This window comes from Sciurus carolinensis, chromosome 2 (assembly GCF_902686445.1).
Source record: "Sciurus carolinensis chromosome 2, mSciCar1.2, whole genome shotgun sequence".
Taxonomy (NCBI): domain Eukaryota; kingdom Metazoa; phylum Chordata; class Mammalia; order Rodentia; family Sciuridae; genus Sciurus; species Sciurus carolinensis.
In genome coordinates this window covers 804,485-823,920 of record NC_062214.1, presented here as the reverse complement: position 1 = coordinate 823,920, position 19,436 = coordinate 804,485, and the positions used below count along the sequence as shown (strand labels likewise).

Below are 19,436 nucleotides of genomic sequence, written 5' to 3'. Positions count from 1 at the left end.
CTGGCCACCCAATGGCGGTGTGCAGGCCCTCAGTACATTCTCACATCTGGCCACCATGCACAGATGGATATCACTACCCTGCTTGAAGAGGTGGGAGCACCATGCAGCTGGACTACGCCTCTGGACTGCAGGGGAGGAGCTTGTGTCAGAGGTGCCAAACGAGTGTAGCACCGAGTGTGGCGGGGTCCCATGTAACATACTGTAGGCCAAGCCTGTGTTCTCCACGCTCTGGCCAGGGGCTGCCCTGCCTGTGTCCTTCCCAGCTCTCTTGATGGACAGCAGATATCCTTGGTCTCTGTGCTTTGCAATTGCTCAGTTCCTGGCTTCAACCTCTCCCTGGCTCTCCAGGCTCACCCTCTGGGGCAAGAGGGACTCTGGCTGACAGGAAAGTAAATGTGAACAGAGGGCTCTTGCCGAGACACACAGTGGGCCTGGGCTTCCTCCTTCAGCCATTTGGACCACCTGTGGGAATTTAGCCTCAGTAGTCAAAGCAGGGACCCGGCATGGGAGGGTTCTGGGCCATGCCGACTTCCTAACCTGGAGCTCAGATTGCTGGATGATGGAAAGCAGAGTTTAGACAACAGGAGTCTATGCAACATCTCATCAACCTCAGCACAGCCAAGTCAACCCAGGCGGCCCCAGTCCATTCCCCATACGAAGGCCACCTTTCCTGGCCAGGCGTGCCCTGCGTCAGGAATGCTGGGATGATGTGCACTGAACATACAGGGATCAACAAACAGTCTGCCTGTCCACTGTGCTTCACCAGCCCTTGGTGCTGTGTGGTCCTGGTTTTCAGGTAGGGAAGCACCTCGGGCAGGCTGTAGGACGCAGAAAGGTCTAAGCCTCACTTTAGGCTGCACCTTCAAGCAGGCGTTTGCAGTCAACAGAATTCCACAGACTGCAGAGTGCTAAGCAGCTGGCATGGATCTCCTTGGGGTTCCAAAGCAGGCACAGACTCTTCCAGAACAAGTACTGGGACCACGGGCACCTAGGAGCTTCATGATGTGCAAAGTGGAGCCGATACCAGTGGGCCAAGCCATTAATGCAGACACCATACAGTGATAGGCACTTCCCACGCCTCGCTAGCGTGGGGATATAGTGAGGCCTGAAATCCCAGAGCTCCACCTGTGGCCCTTGAGTAGCCTGGACTCCCTGTAGAAAGCCGAGGCAGAGGGGCAGACAGCCTGAGGGAGACCTTCTGAGGTCCAGGCTGGTCCACCAGAGCCTGGGGGCCAGAGCCATCCAGGAAGTTCTAGCAGCTCCTATTTAGGACTGCATCTTTTTTTTTTTTTTTAATATATTTTTTTTTTAGTTGTTGATGGGCCTTTATTTTATTCATTCATTTATATGTGGATTGAACCCAGTGCCTCATACGTGCTAGGCAAGCGCTTTCTCACTGAGCCACAACACCTAGGGCCACATCTTTAATCTCAGCAACTCAGCAAAAAGAAAATCAAGGCAGAGGCAGGTGAGGCTGAAGTTTCTTAAGCATTCAGTTCATCAAACAAATCAGAAAAAAACAGGGTTTGAAAGCCAGGCTGGAGGCCGCTGATCTGCCTTCTCTGGGGGCAGCAGCTGCTCCTCTCAGGCTGTCCTCTGTCTGTTCCCTCTCCCTCCGCCTCCCTCTCTCTTCTGATGGAGGCTCCAACATGATTCCCACATCAAAGAACAGAAAGCCACTTCTTACATTTGTGGCGGTGGGGGAGCTGCTCCTCTTCATCTCCCTGTGGGCACCAGTCTCAGGATCCCTTCCAGAGTCTCGCCTTGTGGAACACAATCTCACTAAGCCCTCTCCCTCCTCTGCAAGTCAGCCCCAGGCATCAGTGACTTGTTGTCCTCTCAGGTGTCCCTGGGCGCCTCAATCTGGGCATGTTCATAGCTGAACTCTGCCCGCTGCTTCCCCTTGACTTCTCCTGTGCCTGCTCCCATTCCTCCCTCCTTCCAGGTCGCAGTCCCGGGGGGGCAATGGAACCCTAGGCTCCTGGAGGATCTACGTGGCTTCCCTGGGCTATCAGAATAAGACTGCTCTGTGCATACAGGACAGCACATACAGGACATGTGGCCTTGTAACCACCAGATGGATACCCTGAGGCCATGCCTCTCCTCATTCCTCCCCCACACCCTCACTCTGCTCTCCGGAGTGGAGAAGCAACCCAGTTTCAGAAGCCTGCGGAGCACAGCAGAGATGGACAAAGCACTACCCATCAGCATCGGCGTTTGCCCATGCAGGATGCTGACCCCACTAGTCCTGGGGACATAAGAGCCAAGAACACCCCTGCACCCAGGGAAGACTGCCCAATCCCCAGGGAGCAGAGGCAGCCACGCAGGCATGTCTGTGACTGCCTGATCTTGCCCTGTGGTTCCCCACACCTCAGACTTCTTTGGGATCCTTCTGGTCTGAGGAATCCCACTCCAACCAGGCTCCAGTCCTGGACTGGTAGAGCATAGATGTCACCTTCCATTTCAGGCCTCTGATTGTTCAGAAATGAACATGTTGTCCTAGCTGGTCCACACAGTGTGACTCCTGGGCTTTAGCTGGGATGCTCGTACACAGCCACTTTCTGCTGAAAGTGAATGACGGTGCTTGCAGACTTAGGAGCTGCTGGAAGTATTTTAGGACCTTAAGGTGAATATGGGACTGCAGACCACAGACATGGAGAGAAACTTTGTTCTCAGAAATACTGTTGAGCTACTAGATCAAGGCTCACCTGAAATCCAACTTTCCTCTGGACTTTTCATCACCTGAATCATAAATTCCCTTTGTTGTTTAAGCAGTATGGGTTGGGTTTCTGTCCTAACAACTGGACTCAAGAAAAATTCTCATCTAAGATAGGCATGGAGAAGCTAAGGAAGGGGAGTTGTGGGTCCTCGCTGACAAGGCCCTGGGATCTGAGCCATCAGGCCTGCCATCTGAGGACCTGGCCGGGTCTCTACACATTCGTAGCCACTGGAACCAAGTGTAATTTAGCAGAGTTGCAGGCTCCTTGGGGGAGCCTCCTAGGATGGAAAAGTAGAGCAGGATTGTCTAGGAACAGCTTGAATAGTGAGGCACAGCCTCAACTCAGCAGGGCTGCACCCTCCCACATCTCTCCCATTTCCTTCTGTCCTGCGCCCTGGTCCTTTCTGCACCCCACGGAGGCAGTGGCAGGGGTCATATGGGTTGGAGAAGCCAGGCCCTTCTCTGCTCAGGTCAGAGGCTAGAACGTGGCAGCCTCTGGAAAACCTGAGTCAAACCCAGGCTCTTCTCTCCATGGGCAAGGTGGAATTGTTCAGGGAAAACCTGGAGGTGGAAGATGATCAACAGAAGAAAAAAGCAGGCAGGAAAAAATGGGCTTCTACGGGGATGGGGTAAAATGACCAATGCACCCGTAGGGAGTTAAAAATCCACCCACCGTGGTAATTCACCTGTTCTTGCATGACAAAGACAAGTGCCTGGCAGCATCCAGCAGGAAGAGGCTGTAAGACACAGGCTTACCTACACCAGGAAATTTGGTACAATGCTGTGGGGACAATTTGGTGGAATCTACAATTCCATAATTCACCCAGAATTTCCACATCTAGATTTGTTTCGTAGAAGCACTCACACAACGCCAGCACGCTGAAAGGAAAGGAGGAAAGAAGAAAGGAGGGAGGGAAGGAGGCCCGCATGACTGCAGGTCCAAACGGGGGCTGAGAGCTCTGACATCCTAGACGGTTGATACAGGCAGTGGCACTTCTCCAGAGCAGGTACGTTCCCGCAGCTCGGACTGGGAGGGGGCGTGGCCTGGGGACACCACTTTCAAAAGCTTCTGACTGGGGTTTTCCTGGAGGTTCATATACCCCTGGTGGCAAGGTTGACCTGGTGCCCTGAAGTGGGAGCAGCCTGGCACCGCACCCTACACTTCCGCCACTAGCCACAAAACCGCAGTATCTCTCCAGCGCCCTGTTACAGCCTTGGCAGTTGTGCAACGTGGACGCCGCCAGCGCACCGGGGCGGCAGTTCGCCCGCTCACACACCCACTGCAGCGAGGCCTGCGCCCTGATTGGAGGAGCTCAGGGGTACAATCTACCCGACTGGCTAGTCTCAGAACCGGCGGGCGAAGGGGAAGGGCTACAATCGGGTCCAATTAAGGCTGAATGCTATATTCCCAACGCCGACCACCAGGCCTTCCATTTCTCGGGACTGCACGCGGCACAGCCTGCAGATTAGAGCTCAATAAAGATGTTCGCCCTTGGTCACTCTGAAGGCTACACAGCAATGAAGGATATGTGGAATACGCAGAGGGCACAAAGTAAACACGAAAGCAAGCCCCTCGGAACCGGCCCCCAGCGACCATCGCTGTGGCCGCTCGTGGAGCTGCGTCCACACGGGGCCTGCGCTCTCACCGCCCGCGGCGGGGAGCCCGTCCCTCCAGGCGGCCTCCCTGCCGGGCTCCCCCAACCCCGTCCAGCCTCCGGCCGCGCCCGCCCTGCCGGCTCCCCGGCCCGCGCCGGTAGCCGGCTCCAGGGTCCCGAAAGCCACGACCCGCGCGTACCGGAAGGAAGGCCGTCCCCATGGCGACTGCGCGGCCGCGCTTCCGGCTCCGGCGCGGAGGCGGAAGTCCCGCCCCGTCGGCCTCCCGTGAGGCCGAGCGAAGCGCGACGTAGCCGGAAGCTGCTGGCGGCCGGTGGTCGACCCGCGCGCCTGTGCGGCACCGCGGCCCAGCGCGACCCCCGCCCGAGCCCGGCCCGAGCCCGGCCCTGCCCGCCCCAGCAGGTAAGCGCGCGGCAGTGCGTCCGGGGCCCGCCCCGCCGGCCTCCCGCATCCCGACCCGGACCCGCGCCCCCGGAGCGCCCTCTTCCCTGGCGCAGACCCTGGGCCCCGCGAGCCCTCTCGCGCGCCCGCCAGCCCCCGGCCTCAGGAAGGCCAGCTTCCCCAGCCTCCGCCTGCTTTGCCATTTTCCCTCGGCCTCTGACGTGCACGCAGTGTGGGGGCGGCAGGGAAAGACTCGTGGACTGGCCCTGAAGCCCTGCTGGTTCTCCCGGGTCTGGAGGAACTGCGTTTCTTAACCACAAGCCTCCGATTCTGAGAAATAACTGCGTGTTGACAGGCCCGACTCCTGCAGGGCATTTGACAGTATCAGCCAGCGGGACCCTGGCAGTACCGGGCAGGGGATTGAGTGGCCGAAGGTTTGCCCCGAGTTGTTTCTGGCCCGGATCCCTGCCAACTGCAGAACAGCAGTAGCATGCTGTTTACGAGGAAGGGCTCTTACTCTTAGACCTGGATTCTTACGGTGCTTCTGACGGCGCTGAGAAAGTTAATGTCTCCTTGTCACCCATTCCACAGCCTTAGGACTGAGCAACGTCTTTACATGTGCCCTTTGATCTACGAGATTGAGGGTGCCTCAGTTCAAGGCCTAATGTCCTGACAAGTGGCTTAGTAGACTCAGAAGTGTCCTCATTTACCTGAGCATTTACTGAAGTTAGTCCACTTAAAACAGAGGGACATTTTTATCATTTCACGTGTTAAGACTTAGACTGTTTTTGAACATAAACCATGGGTAGTCTTTTGAAAGTAGAAGGCATTTGTTTCTATGTTGTTAAACTAAATATTTCAGATAGAGAAATAAGGCCTTCATACCCCAAAGTATGAAGTAAACACTTAGGGGAGTTGTTTTCCACCTTTTCTCTCTGGTAGTCCTATGAATGCCCTTCCTTATTTCACAGTTAGAAATTTGAATCAGCCTCACCAGGTCCTGACTTTGATTTCCTCTTTGGAGCAAGTTGAGAGCCCTTGAGGGTCCACAGTGCAGATCTGTGTGGGTCTGCACATCTGATGTCCCTGTATACCAGCCTCACGTGGGGCCTGCATGTGGTCCTTACAAGATTGTGTCTAACAGGGCTTTGCAACTGAAACCCACCAGGGGGTCTCTCCAGATGTGGGTTTCCCCGTATCTGCCTCAGAGCTGCAGATGAGTTGGTGCTTAGTATGATGAAGGAGTCAGGCCAGGCCCAAGTCCTGCATCAGGTCTGAGCATTCAGGCATCACCTCGCAACCAACACCATCCTGGCACAGAATTCGGGATGGGAGGGAACCTAGAGTGAACTTTTGATTTTGTTTCCATCAGTTATAGAAAACAGTATTTCCTAACTTCACATTGCTTAAAAAGTGTCCTTGTGAGTATTCAGAAGCAGGAGCAGATCCATTCAGAAGGGTGGTGTGTTGAGGCAGGATCCCTTCCATGAAGTCCTTATTTCTGCAAACTTAAGATTAAAATGAAGTAGAGAACAGGGGTATTTCCAGTCACTTCTTTTTTAAAGCTTCACCTCACATTAAACTGTTAATAGGAAAGCCAGTCCAAGCAGTCACTTTCAGTGTGGCAGCAAAGCAGGAAGTAGATGACACTGAAAACGTCAGCTGTGTGTGGCCTCCATCATATGCAGCATGCCCTGTGTTTTCCACACATTTGGTGTCCTGCAAGTTAGAGGGAGCAGCACAGATCTGGATGAGTTCAGAGAGATGACACTCTCAGTTGAGGACTAGATGGGGAGGGTGACCTGAGGCCCAGGTCCAGCCTCTAGGCCTCCCAGTTCTGGTGTGTGCGGGACCAGTGGAATGAATTTACACCTGACGCTGTTGACATCACCACCTTCCTCCAGTTTTGGTATTCCTGGTCATGAGTTAAACTGGCCACCAGTTGAAGTTGAACTTTGCTAAAGCTAGTAGATCTATAAAGAAAGAAATAGCTTTTCTTTTCAGCCCGACCTTACTACTGTCCCTGTCAGTGTCCCTGTGAGTTGTTGTAGGTCTGGTAGTCCATGGGCCACAGTCTTTGTCCTACTGTGGCTGAACCATCTGTCACCTCCATCTCTCAGGATAGCCCCACAGAGGACCTACCCACACACCTTTCAGCAGGCCGACCTATTCATAGTATCAGTCAGGGACACCTCTTTGCCCCATGTCACAGATGGGAGCCTCCCCACACTGAGTTGGAGAGCTGTAGGAGAGGTGGGATGTGCCGAGCACCTGGCCTCACTGTCATATGGCTCTTTCCGGTAGGGAAGTCAGGATTTACAGCCATTCTGTGTGTTTTGTGAAGGCCACCCCTTACTGAGCTCACCATTAAAAGAGGACTTTTTTTTTTTTTTTTTAATAAACTATGCAGTCTTGGTGTTACACAGTAGTTAAGCGGAGTGAACAACACCCACTGGTCTCACAGTGTCCCTAACCATTGCAGTTGTGACCTGGGAGCATCACAGTGTGGAGAAAAGGATTCTTTAGTGGATGGCTTTGCATGGCCAGCAGAGTCAACATCACACCACAGCTTCAGAGCAGCCCAGCAGAAGTGCTTGTGGAGTTACCCCTGTGTAGTGTTTTTGAACAGTTTGTTTTCTGCCTATAAGGTAACAATAACCCATTGGTAAGTTTGAGGGTTTCTTTTCCTCCTTTGCAGCATCATGGCCAGCCCAAGAACCAGGAAAGTTCTTAAAGAAGTCAGGGCACAAGATGAGAACAACGTGAGTATATACCGTTGGCAGCACTTTGGGTGGCTGGTAACCCTTCTGAGTCACTTGGGGCAGTGGTCATGCCCCTTCTTGAAACAGCTGGCTGTTGGTGAAGCTGACCAGAATCATGGGGAGCAGCTGGCTGTTCTGGTGCTCAGCAGCAGCAGGACTCTAGGGAGTGGGGCTCCTGCCACATTGCTTAGGTCGTACTGAGGACAGTCTGCTTTGTTTCCACCTGAATCTTCTATCATGTGGGAAGATCTTCCCCTTCACATCAGTTTTCAGCTGCCTTCAGCTTTATCCTGACCCTATGCCCTCTGAACACCTGGAACAGCCCTGTTGGACTTGCAGTGACTAGCTCTCTTGTGCAAGCCTTGCACATCTTCCTGCCTTTCTTTGTGCCCCCTTGGGAGCACATGTTGGGTCTTTGGGGTCCCCAGCCCTGGCCTAAGCCTCCTAGTGAGTTGCACATGGCCCCCTTTGTAGGTTTGTTTTGAGTGTGGCGCATTCAACCCTCAGTGGGTCAGCGTGACCTATGGCATCTGGATCTGCCTGGAGTGCTCGGGGAGACACCGTGGCCTTGGGGTGCACCTCAGGTCAGTACCACTCAGCCTCCACAGAGCCTGCACCTAATCTAGTGTTCACGTCAGGGTGGGTGCCTGTCACCTAGAGTGCTGCCTGCCTAGGAAGCTTGGGGGCTGCTTCTCACCCTGCCAGGTACACTGTTGTGTTCACTGCTGGCCCCCTGGCCTCTGTGTAGCTTCTTCTGGCTTCTGTTTTGCTTCAAGAAGCACTCTTGTCCAGTTCACACCCTGACCTTGGGTGGGGAGGATCCTGGATCCTCAGGTAATTGGTGATCAGACCGAGCATCCGGTTTCTAGCTTTGTGCGCTCTGTTACTATGGACAAGTGGAAGGACATCGAACTGGAGAAGATGAAGGCCGGCGGGAATGCCAAGTTCCGGGAGTTCCTGGAGTCGCAGGAGGACTATGACCCCTGCTGGTCCCTGCAGGACAAGTACAGCAGCAGAGCTGCCGCGCTCTTCAGGGATAAGGTATCGGCAGCCCAGTGTGCATGTGCCCTGCTGTCTGGGCCACACCTCCTGTTCGTGGCAGCTGAAATGTGGCTCCAGTGGCTCCTGGAGTTGGGTTTCTCCCATCAGTGGAGATGTACCTGTTGAGGCCATGCACAGTACAGGTGCAGGCAAAGATGTTGGCCCTCACCTCATCCAGAGCAGGCTCTGCTGTCCCAAGGGAAGCAGGTGGCCCCATAAGAACAGAAGAAAGGGAACCATGAGTGTGGTGCCTCAGGTGCGTGTTGGCTGCTGTGGTTGCCTGTGCCCATGCAGCGGGAGCCACCGGATCAGGACTCTGTAGCACTGTGGCTCGTCACACATGACGCCTGGCCTCAGTGCTCACACTGAACATACAAGCCAGAGCCACAGCTGCTGAAGCCCTGGAGGTGTCTGCCGGTGTCTGCAGCAGTGCAGGCATGTGAGGTTGGACGTGCACATACTCTGTAACCATCTCATGTCCCCTCATTAGGTGGCCACACTGGCTGAAGGCAGAGAATGGTCTCTGGAGTTATCACCTGCCCAGAACTGGACCCCACCTCAGCCCAAGATGCTCTCATCCACTGCCCACCGGTAGGTAGTTTGTCCTGTTGGTCAGGCCTTAGTACCATTCTTAGCTCCACCATGATCTTAGCCATAGTGCAGGACCTCCACAGAGCCTTGCTTACCACTCTGTCGTGGAAACAGCTCCTGCTGCCAGCTCTTCCTCAAGTCAATGTGAAGCATAGCTTTTTAAAATTGCCAAAGTAGCACAAGCTTCTAATCGAAATTCATCCGGTAAAGATAGATCTACAGATAAAAGGAGCATCTCCTCTGCCTCCAGTAGGCTGCACCAGTCTCCCATGGGGTGTTGTGCATCCACATGAGCAGTGGCCTGCTGGGAATGTGGATAGTACCTGTCCACTTTTAGGACAGGTCCTGATGGTGTAGCGCTGTGCTGTGACTCACCACATCCAGGAAGCATCCTGTGTGGAGGAGGCCACCAGAGGCTTCCGTTTACAGGTCTTCCTCCCTGCAGGACCTGGGTGGAGGTCCTGGCACCCCGAAGCTGCAGCTTGTTGCCTGGCCCTGGACTCTCCCTGCCCTTTCCAACCAGCACAGGCCTGCCATTGGCTGCTTTTGAGATCTGTGAGTCTGGGCTTTACTAGGATGTCAGCAGCTCAGCCTGAGCATCCTGTGGCACAGAGCCAGAGGCTGGCCTAACTCCAGGAGTGAAGGCCACAACTAGGTGGTTCCAGCTGGTGTTGCTGAGGCCACCTAGGCTCTGCAAGCCTCTGCATCCCACTTCATTCAGCACTGGCCCTCATGACTTTTTTTTTTTTTTTTTTTTTTTTTTTAACATTTTCAGTTGTAGATGGACTTAATATCTTTATTTTATTTTTTATTTTTTTATATGGTGCTGAGGATTGAACCCAGTTCCTCTTAGGTGCCAGAGAAGCGCCTTACCACTGAGCTACAACCCCAGCCTCTCGTTGACTTTTTCTTTTTTCTTTTTTGGCAGGCGGGTGGGTACTGGGGATTAAACTCAGGGGCACTCAACCACAGTCACATCCCCAGCCCTAGTTTGTATTTTATTTAGAGACAGGGTCTCACTGAGTTGCTTAGTGCCTTGCTTTTGCTGAGGCTGGCTTCAAACTTGTGATCCTCCTGCCTCAGCCTCCCAGGCTGCTGGGATTACAGGTATGTAGCACCACAGCCCGCCCCCACTGACTTTTGACTCTGTTTCAGACCCTCTGGCCAGCCGCAGAATGTGACTGCCTCTGCGGACAAGGCTTTTGAGGACTGGCTGAACGACGACCTTGGCTCCTGTCCAGGGTGAGCCCTCTTAAGTCAGGACATCTTGGGCAGGCCACCTCTCCAGGGCTGAGTGTGAAGGGTTAGGGCTACTTCCTTTGGAGTGGGCTGGACCTGTGCTTTTCTTTTGTAGGACTGAAGTGTTAGCGATGCAGGGTTTGACTGTGTCAAGCCCTGGTCAGCCCAGGTTTGATTCAGGGGTCTTGAGTGTAGAGAAAACCTAATACTTAGAAGAAAAAGATGTGTTTTTTTTCTTGGAATCTTCCTGAGCTATGAATGAATTTTTATCCCTGAGCTGTCAGATTATTTTGATTCTTCTTCTTCCTGTAACCCTGGTATTGGGTTTGGGGTCTTGCTGGGGACCCTCAGATGATGTAGCAGGAGGGACTTTTTAAGGGTGTGACTGGTGTGCCTATTGCTGCGAGATGCAGCCTGTCCTGTGTGGGGAGTTGGTATGTCCTACAGAGGCCTGAGGTCTCCGCTACCCAGGAGCAACAAGATCCATGCCAGCAGCTGCTGCCTATCCGTGCTTTACTCTCAGGGTCCAGGAGAATCGCTACGTGGGGTTCGGGAACACAGTGCCACCTCAGAAGAAGGAAGATGATTTCCTCAACAATGCCATGTCATCGCTATACTCGGTGAGGGTCCTAGCCCTGCAAAGCCCCTGCCACAGGCAGGGTGACCCTGGCATGGTAGTGTGGGAGGGCCTGGGGTGACCTGCTCTCTATTTCATCTGATTGGAGACCCTTCTCCCTCATCTTCAGCAGGTATCCTTTATAAAAATGTGGCTTAAGTTATTCATATCCCAAATACATCTGGCAACAAAGCATCTATTTCAAGGTACATTTCTTCAAAGACCCTCCATAGCTGTCCTCTTTCCAGGGAATACCCTGAACCCAGCACTGGCCCAGCCTACCTGGGCTCCTTTGCTGTGTGGGCCGGCCCAGGAGGTGAGGTTCCTGGGCAGGCAGTCCAGGGACTGAGTGGCAGTGCTCAGCCTCGGGTGTGTGGCTGCTCTCGTGGTCCAGGAGCTTGAGGCCAGATATTCAGGGCACGACCTCCTGGACTTGCCACTAGTCATGGAAATACACTTTGTCACCATTCATTTTCTAAGGAAACTACTTTAAAAACAAACAAACAAAAACATCTTTTTTCATTACACACGGGTCTGCAATTTTAATACTAATCCCCAGGGTTCCAGCCAGGAAGGGCTGTTCAATGGCAGCTGGTGCATCCATTCTTGGACGCTGCCTGGGAAAAGATGAGGGACCACATCTTTACGTACGTTAAGTACAAGAAAGCAAGTGCAGGGAGGGCAGGGGCCCTGTGTGAGAAGGGGTGAAGCCAAGACTGTCATGGGCAGGGTGGGTGGGGTTGCCACTGATAGGCACAGGTGGCAGACTGCTCTGTGCTGGCTTTTGAGTCATACGTTTATTCCAAAACAAACGGATTTCTCATTCGGAAGTTCTTGCAAGCTGTGTCTCCTCCAAGGAGCACCGCTGCTGGGTGTCCAGAGCCCAGCGTCAGAGCTCTGAGTCAGACTGGCAGGTGGCCTGTCTGGGCACTGGCACTGAGGTTGTTCTGCCTCGCAGTGGCTACTGAGTCCTTTCTAGGAAGGTAAAGAAGGTTTTAGCTTGAAGCCTGTTGTGGGTTTTTGTAAAGACACCCCCTCTAGTAGGTCACTTTCTCGTCTGGTTTCCTGTCTCTGCTGATGATCTCCCTGGGGAAGACAGCCACATGCAGCTGTCTCAGGGTAGTCGTTTCTGCCTTCCCTCCCTCAGGAGGGGTAAGCTGATGTTTTTCTACAGTCCTGGGCGTTGAACCTAGGTCCTTATGTTCCACCACTGAACTACATCTCCAGCATGTAGCTGTGATTCGATGAGATGTTTCTTTCTAAAGAGCTTTGATTTAGCTTGGAAGGCTTAGGAGAAAACAGCCTTGACTTACACGGAGGTCTGTGACCTGCTCTCCACCCCCGTCTGTTCTTCCATGGGAGGCAGGAGGGAGCAAGAAGAGAAGCAGGCATGAAGTGAGCACATAGGCCTGGCGGCCCTTTGCTGCAGCAGGCTGGTTCCTGAGTCCTTTTGTGGTGGCCACTTCTGATGTGTGCTAAGTACTTACAACATGTGCTGGGTGCTTGTGCTGAGCACTGTAGCTGGGGCAGTGGTGCCTCGTAGTGCAGGCATCTCATTTTCTCCCCAGTGTAGGGCTTGCAGAGGTGTTTGAGGTGCCCTCCATGGGGTCCTTCTCTGTAGACATCCTCGTGGGAGTGGTCAGTGCAGTGTGCAAGGCTTGGAAGCCTGATGTGGTTCTTTTCTGTTTCCTTCTCAGGGCTGGAGCAGTTTTACCACGGGAGCCAGCAGGTTTGCCTCTGCGGCTAAAGAGGGTGTAAGTCACTCGGGATGCGTGCTGGCTGTCCCTGGCCTGGGGTCCTGGAGACGGGCTCCTAGGACCTCGTGCCTCAGCAGAGAACCCAGGTCTTGGCAACTGCAGACTGCCCAGGGGTCCTTGCCGTAGTGGCAGGTGTTTCTCTGGCAAGGACCAGCTGCCTGCAGAAGTTGACTTGGCCCTTGTGGGTCCCAGGCTCCACTCTGTCCCAGCAAATAGGTCATGGGTGCCTGTATCCCACATGCTGCCTCCTAGTCTTCAGAGTGGTAGTGGGATGAGTTACGGTTTCCCTCTTGATTCTGCTTGAAACAAGGGGAGAAGCTGGGGACTTGGTCAGGACAACAGTGCTATGTAGGAAGCACTCCTGGCCCCACAGTGCCCTGGTCATTGCTGAGGGAAGGAGCAGGTTGAACTGGACAGGGTACATTCTGGCAGAGGCCCTGGGCATGGAGCTTCCCAGATAGCCATGGCTCCAAGAGGAACAGGGACAGAGGTGGCTTTCCCCACCAACCCAGAGCAGATAGGCCAGCAGCATCCACAGATGGAGCTGCTGGATTGGTTCACTGTTGCTGTGCTATGAGGCAGTTGCTGGCTCCTACTAGGGTCTCCGCTTCTTATTTCTAGAGAGGGGATGAGGCCAGCACAGGTCCAGGTGCCTTCTAGCCTAGGTGTCTATGGTCAGGCCTTTTCTTTCCTCAAGTGTCAGCAATTGGGGTCTGGGGTAGCTATGTCCCTGTACATGCTGGGTCCTGAGCTGTCCCCTGCATCATGGCAAATGGGGGCTGAGGCAGTGGGAAGGCCTGTAGAAGGCAGTGTTGGGTGGCTGCCGGGCCTGGCTCCTGCATTGGAGGATGGAGTCACCTGTGGCTGGCCCAGCCTGGCGTGACCCAGGAATATGAGGAGCTGGCCTCTCCACAGCTCTTCTGGGTACCTGGGAGCTGCTGCTGGGTCAGTGCTGGCAGTCTAGGTGGCCATCAGGAAGGAAGCCTGATGGTCAGGGTTCAGACTGTTGGCTAAAAGACCTTTTTGTTTCTTCTTTCAGGCTACAAAATTTGGATCCCAAGCAAGTCAAAAGGTAAAGAGTTTTACCGTTTTAAAACACTCTGATGTGTCTGTGCCTTCGCATGTAGGGTCTGGAAGATTTTTGGTTCTGTGCCTGGAGCCCAAGGATCCTGACACAGGGGCCTCGCGTCATCAGTAGGGTCACCTTAGTGCATGCACAGTTCACTGGGGACCGGAGGCTGCTGGTCCAGGGCTTTGCGTCACAGCCCAAGGCAGGCTCAGCCCTTGTTCCTTTTTTCCTCAGCACCTGGTGTGGCCCCAGCAAACCACAGGTGCTCAGGGCTGTCCTCTTATGTGCTGTGGGCAGGATTTTAGGACCCGCCCTTCGGCCCATCACCAGGAGTCCAGTTCCCAGGAGGCCCCTGTGGCCTGCAGTACTTACTGCCTGTGGCACTTCCTCCTCCAAGGGACTCTTCTTGTCACACACCCCTAGCTGTGCCCCCCAGGGACGCATACTCACTTTGTGCTGGAGCCTTTCTCAGGCTTCAGAGTCACACTCACAGATTCTGGAATGTGGTGAGTTTGGAGCAGAAAAGTGCCCCCACCAGACCCTGGCACAGGCTGAATCAAGGCCTGGTGACACCTTCCCAGTGCTGCTCTCAGAGCAGTTCAGCCAAGGGGTGTGCTCTCTGCTGCCTGGGAGTTCTAAACACTGCTCCTCCCGCCCGCTCTCTTCCTGCTCTCCTGTCTGCCTGCCGTCTGGGTCAAGTTTTGGGGCTACAAGCAGCAGCCAGAGCCGGTAAAGCCCCACGTCTGCTGGTGCATGCCGCCTGCGTCTGCTAGGAGCCTGCTTTGCTCTGCCCGCAATTGTGCCCTGTGTGTGCTGTGCTCCCACCTCCCTGGCCTGCTGGGCTGGAGGCAGCCCACAGTTGCCCCCAAGACCAGATCCCATGTGCTGGTTGGGCCTGGGGGAGCTCCAAAAAGTGGGACTCCTCAGGGTTTTCATTAGATTGAATTACTTCAACCCAAACCAGCCCCAGAAATTTCACCCTGCAGGGAAGGAGCCTCTTGTGTTGTGTAGTCATTCCCCCTAACGTCCTTTGGCTCTGCTCTTCCTGGCCTTGCATGGAGCAGGAGATCATGCCACACCCCAGACAGCTCTGTCTGCCAGAGGCCTGCCCTTCCCCAGCGGCTCTTCCTCTGCTCCTGCCTGAGCCTCCCCTCCTGGTGGGCCTCCAAGTCCGCTCCTGGGAGAGGAGGGCGAGTCCCTGCAGGCAGCCTGCTGCTGCTGACCCACTGTCCTCACATGAGCCCGTGGGCTCAGGTCGTTGGCTCCCATGGCGAGCAAGCTGGGGCCCAGGGAGCCCTTCCTTCAAGAGTCTCCTCGCCTCCCTGTCCTAGCGTCATTGCTGTGACGTGTTCCACAGGGTCCTTGTCCCGCTGCCTGCCTTCTGTCAGCAAAGCTGGCTGGGTGCGTGCTGGCCATGTGCTGTGGTGTGTGCTGCTGCATGAACTCTCACATGGTGTCCTTCTCAACAGGCTTCGGAGCTGGGCCACAGCCTGAACGAGAGCGTCCTCAAACCTGCACAGGAGAAGGTAGAGCAGTACCAAGGGCCGAGCGTGTGCTGTCCCACCAGGCCCTCCATTTTCTAGGGGGTGTGGGCATGTGCTGGGGGCTGCAGGCCACCTGTTCCTGCACCAGTGAGGCCCAGCTTCCACCCTGCTCCTCTGGCCAGGGTGGCCTCCTCCATCCCTGCCTGGGACCCCACTCAGTCAGTCCTGGAACCCGCCTCCCCTCTGCCTCACACCCCAGTGGCCCAGCCACAGGGCATGGACCAGCCTGTCCTCAGGAGCGTGAGGGTTTGGCCAGCAGCCCCCTGAGCAGCTGGGGCAGGAGACGTCCCTCTGAGGAGTCCTGATAGTGATGCGGTTGTGGGGGGCCAAGGTTGGGGCTGTGTCCTGTGTAGGGCTGAATAGACGGCTCACACTGGTGACCTGCACTCCCCAAGCTTCTGTCCCTGCTCATGATGCCTTTTAATCTATGCAGGTCAAAGAGGGAAGGATTTTTGATGATGTGTCCAGTGGGGTCTCTCAGTTGGCATCCAAGGTAGGGCAGCCCCACCTGGTGTGTGGGCATGGTGAAGCCAGTCTCCATATTCCAGGCCCTGTGCGGGCACCAGTGGTGGGGGAGGAGGCCTGGTGCTTTGTGCCCCACATGGCCTCAGTCACAGCAGTGGCCACTGTTTGGTGCCCGAGGACTTGAGGAATATGGAAACAGCTTGACTGGTGGGGACTTGGCAGCCACTGACCTATTGCTTCTTCTCCTCATCTTGCTGCCGCTGGCCTTTCCCTTGGTAAGTGCAGACACCTGCTCCAGCTGTCGCCAGCCCCATGACCTCTGTGGAGCCTGTGTGGGGTGTATGTGTTCTTGTTGCCCAGCCTGGGTGCCCTGGGCTGGGGAAACCACTGGGGACCTTCTGCCCACCACGGTCAAGAAGGCCAAGCCAGCGAGCAACTTTCACTCACATCTCCTTCTTCCAAGTGTTGAGTGTGGGCTTGAAAAGGCCATGGCCTTCCCTTCTCCACACAAGGCCCCACCTCCAATAGCAAGTAGCTTGCTTAGGATGAATCGAGAGGAAGCTGGGGACAGCTACACAGCAGTGGTCCCAGCACTGGGAGCATCGCCGTGCTCAAGACCAACCTGTCTAAAATAAAAGTAAAGGACTGCACACGGTGGCACACCCTGTAATCCCAGTGACTCAGTGGCTGGGGCAGGAGGATGGCAAGTTCAAGGCCAGCCTGGCAATTAGAAAGATCTGTCTAGAAAGTAAATAAAAAGGGATGGGGGAGGGTTGCCGCTTACTGGTAGAGTGCTTGCCTGGCACGTGTGAGGCACTGAGTTCAATCCTCAGTACCACATTAAAATAAATAAAAAGGTGCGTGTCCCGACCCGCGGGACATCAACGCGGACGGCAAACCTAAGAGAGAAGGAATGAAGGGACAAGAGACGCAGGGAGAGACAGCAAGACAGGAATTCTGATCAAGCTGCAAATTTTTATTGTTCTCACGGGTATTTATGCTGAGGGAATGAGGGGTATGACGAGGTGCAGCCTGGTTGGTTGTATTCTTCTGCTGGGTTCCTGATAGGGTGCAAATTCGCGCTGGCGGGAAGGTGAAGTTCGCGCCGGCGGGAAAGTGTAGTCCCGGAAGAGAAGCCGTGGGCGCCATAGGCGCCATACTGTCAGAATTATCAGCCAGGAGGGGGGGGGAGGGGCGCTGCTGCTTATTGTAAAGGTCAGAATGTTCTCAGAATGAGAACTTCTTGGTCCCTGACAGGTGCGGGGAGGATAGGGGTGCAGTTCCGTGGAAGAGCACCCCTGGGCTCAATTCCCAGTAGTGCAAAAAGCAAACAGCCAGCAGCAGGTTGTGTGTGGCCTGAGCTCTGCTGTGTTGCTGTGTGCGTCTGTGTGGGTGCATGGCAGCCTTGTTTCTGCACTCGGCCAGGTCTCCCAGCAGTGTGCACTTGTATGTGTGTCAGGGTCCCCTGGAACTGCTGTGCTATGCAGGGGGGCCCTGGCTAGCCTTCCTTTCCGCCTTCTAGGTCCAGGGAGCTGGCAGTAAGGGATGGCGGGACGTCACCACCTTCTTTTCTGGGAAGGCAGAGGACCCCTCAGACAGGTATGCCCCAGGGTCCTGTGCCCCATAGTACTGCCCGGACCCCGCTTCTTATGGGCTTTCTGAGAGGCAGTTAGTGGCCTGAGCCCAGGGCCCTGCCTCTGCTGTGTACAAGGGGCTCTGCTTTAGCTGCATCCTCTGATGCCCAGGCCCCTGCTCACGGGCAGAAGCCACCTTCTCCTGTCCCTGACGTTCTGTTTGGTAAATAACCTCCAGTGCTTGTGACTGATAGAATGTGGGCTCTGGCAGCAGGACACTGTGTCCTTTCTGGCAGGTTCTGTGCCCCCAGCCCCAGGGTGGCCCTCACCTAGGCCAATTCCTTCTGCTCTGCAGTGAGAGCAACAGTTCCCTCCTGGGGCTCAGCCACGAGCATGACTAGGAAGTGGTTGGCACGGCTGTCAGCCCTGTCCAGGCACAGCATTGGGCTGGGCCCCCAGACCAGTCACCCCCGCTGGGCAGCCTGGGGGCCCCAGTGGCCTGAGTGTGTTGTTGCCATCTCTGTTGAGTTCCTCCTTCTCTCTGTGAAGACCCCTGGAGGGCCACAGCTACCAGAACAGCAGCGGGGACACCTTCACAAGTGGCACCATCGACCAGAGCTTCTGGGAGACCTTTGGGAGCACCGAGCCCCCCAAGGCCAAGTCCCCAAGCAGCGACAGCTGGACCTGCGCAGATGCCTCCACGGGGCGGAGGAGCTCGGACAGCTGGGATGTGTGGGGCTCGGGCTCTGCATCGAACAAGAACAGCAACAGCGACGGCTGGGAGAGCTGGGAGGGAGCTGGTGGTGAGGGCAGGGCCAAGGCCACCAAGAGGGCAGTGCCATCTGTGGCAGCGGATGACGGCTGGGACAACCAGAACTGGTAGGGCCCTCAGCCCAGCTCCCAGCCCCACCGGGGCGACTGCTGTGTGTGCACTTTGCCTTGTCCTAGTTCCTTCTTCCTCTTGACCCAAGAAACAGCAGCCACAGCACGAAGGCAGTGTCTCAGGCCGGATTCAGTTGGTGCCGCCGGTGGGGCGTGCAAATGGGGTCGCGCTCTCCAAGGCCACTTGCCTGCCATGCACATGCCCACTGTGCCCGGGCCCCTCAGGACTCCAGGACAGAGCAGCCTCGGGCTCGTCAGTCCTGGGGACTGGATACCTTTGAGGGCCAGGCCCTGCAGCAGCTGGGGGCAGGCCTCAGAGCTGCAGCCTTGCCCGCACCCTCAGCCATCCTGTCTGTGTGAAAGTGCCCTTTTACCTTGAAGAATTGTGCTAGTTTTTTTTTTTTTTTTTTTCCTTTGAAGAAAATCCCTGGAGCCTCAGATGGACATGCTGAAGGCAGTACCGGAGCTCGCACTGCCGTCCAACCCCTGGCCTGTTCCACATCTGTGGCCCTTGCTCTGAAGCTCATTGTTGTGAACTCTAGCTTTCCTAGCAGCCCTGTCCAGCCTCCATTTTGTCAGAAAAGCCCTCCACAAACAGCTGCTTGGGGCTCAGTGGGCTCTGGCCTCAGCCCTTGAACTTGCCTGTTCTGGAATGCCCTGGACACCTCAGAAATGAGCAGAGTAGGGCTGGAGAAGCAGGCTCAGCAGACTGGCCCTGTCTGTCCACGTGTGAGGATCATGATTGGGCTGGCACAAGGGCAGGTGAGGCTCCAGGGCCTCCCTGGTGACCCTGTTCCCAGGAGGAAGCCTGTCAGCGTTTTGCTGTTTGCTGTGTCTGCCATGGTCAGCTGTTTCCCATCCCAGGCACTGGAGGCCATGACACAGTGACCTGTGCCCAGCTGCACCCATGGCTCTCCCTCCCGTGTGCCCCATCTTGCGCTGTGGTATTTGGGTCTCACTGAACGCAGCGGAGCCCACGCAGGCTGAGTCTGTTGGACTGTGAAGCAAGGGCAGCATACGCCCTTGGGACTTTGTGAGGCACTAGTACCCTACAGATGAGACCCTGCACATGGTGCTGCTTCAGGCCTGGCACCCCCACCCCACCTGACCCTCAGTGTGACCAGCAGTGCATGCACCTGGTGCTCCTTGTGTGGTTTGTGTGCGCTCTGCCTGTCCTGGCAC

General features: G+C 55.4%; 1 protein-coding gene across 7 annotated transcripts; it reads left to right on the top strand.

Annotated features, from left to right (window-relative positions):
• The first annotated feature begins 4,595 nt into the window (after window positions 1-4,595).
• On the top strand, window positions 4,596-19,389 carry Arfgap1 (ADP ribosylation factor GTPase activating protein 1). Of its 7 annotated transcripts, none has more exons than XM_047539582.1 (14): window positions 4,596-4,735; window positions 7,413-7,476; window positions 7,951-8,060; window positions 8,346-8,517; window positions 9,008-9,108; window positions 10,264-10,350; window positions 10,871-10,967; window positions 12,661-12,717; window positions 13,760-13,792; window positions 14,489-14,518; window positions 15,259-15,315; window positions 15,767-15,826; window positions 17,327-17,397; window positions 17,922-19,389. In XM_047539582.1, the coding sequence occupies exons 2-14, from the start codon at window positions 7,417-7,419 to the stop codon at window positions 18,253-18,255; spliced, it is 1,269 nt and encodes a 422-aa protein (XP_047395538.1). In that variant the 5' UTR covers window positions 4,596-4,735; window positions 7,413-7,416; the 3' UTR covers window positions 18,256-19,389. The 7 variants fall into 7 exon arrangements, with proteins under 7 accessions (XP_047395538.1, XP_047395537.1, XP_047395539.1 ...); XM_047539581.1 differs by having other exon boundaries at window positions 17,321-17,397; XM_047539583.1 differs by lacking the exon at window positions 14,489-14,518 and having other exon boundaries at window positions 17,321-17,397.
• Window positions 19,390-19,436: the final 47 nt, after the last annotated feature.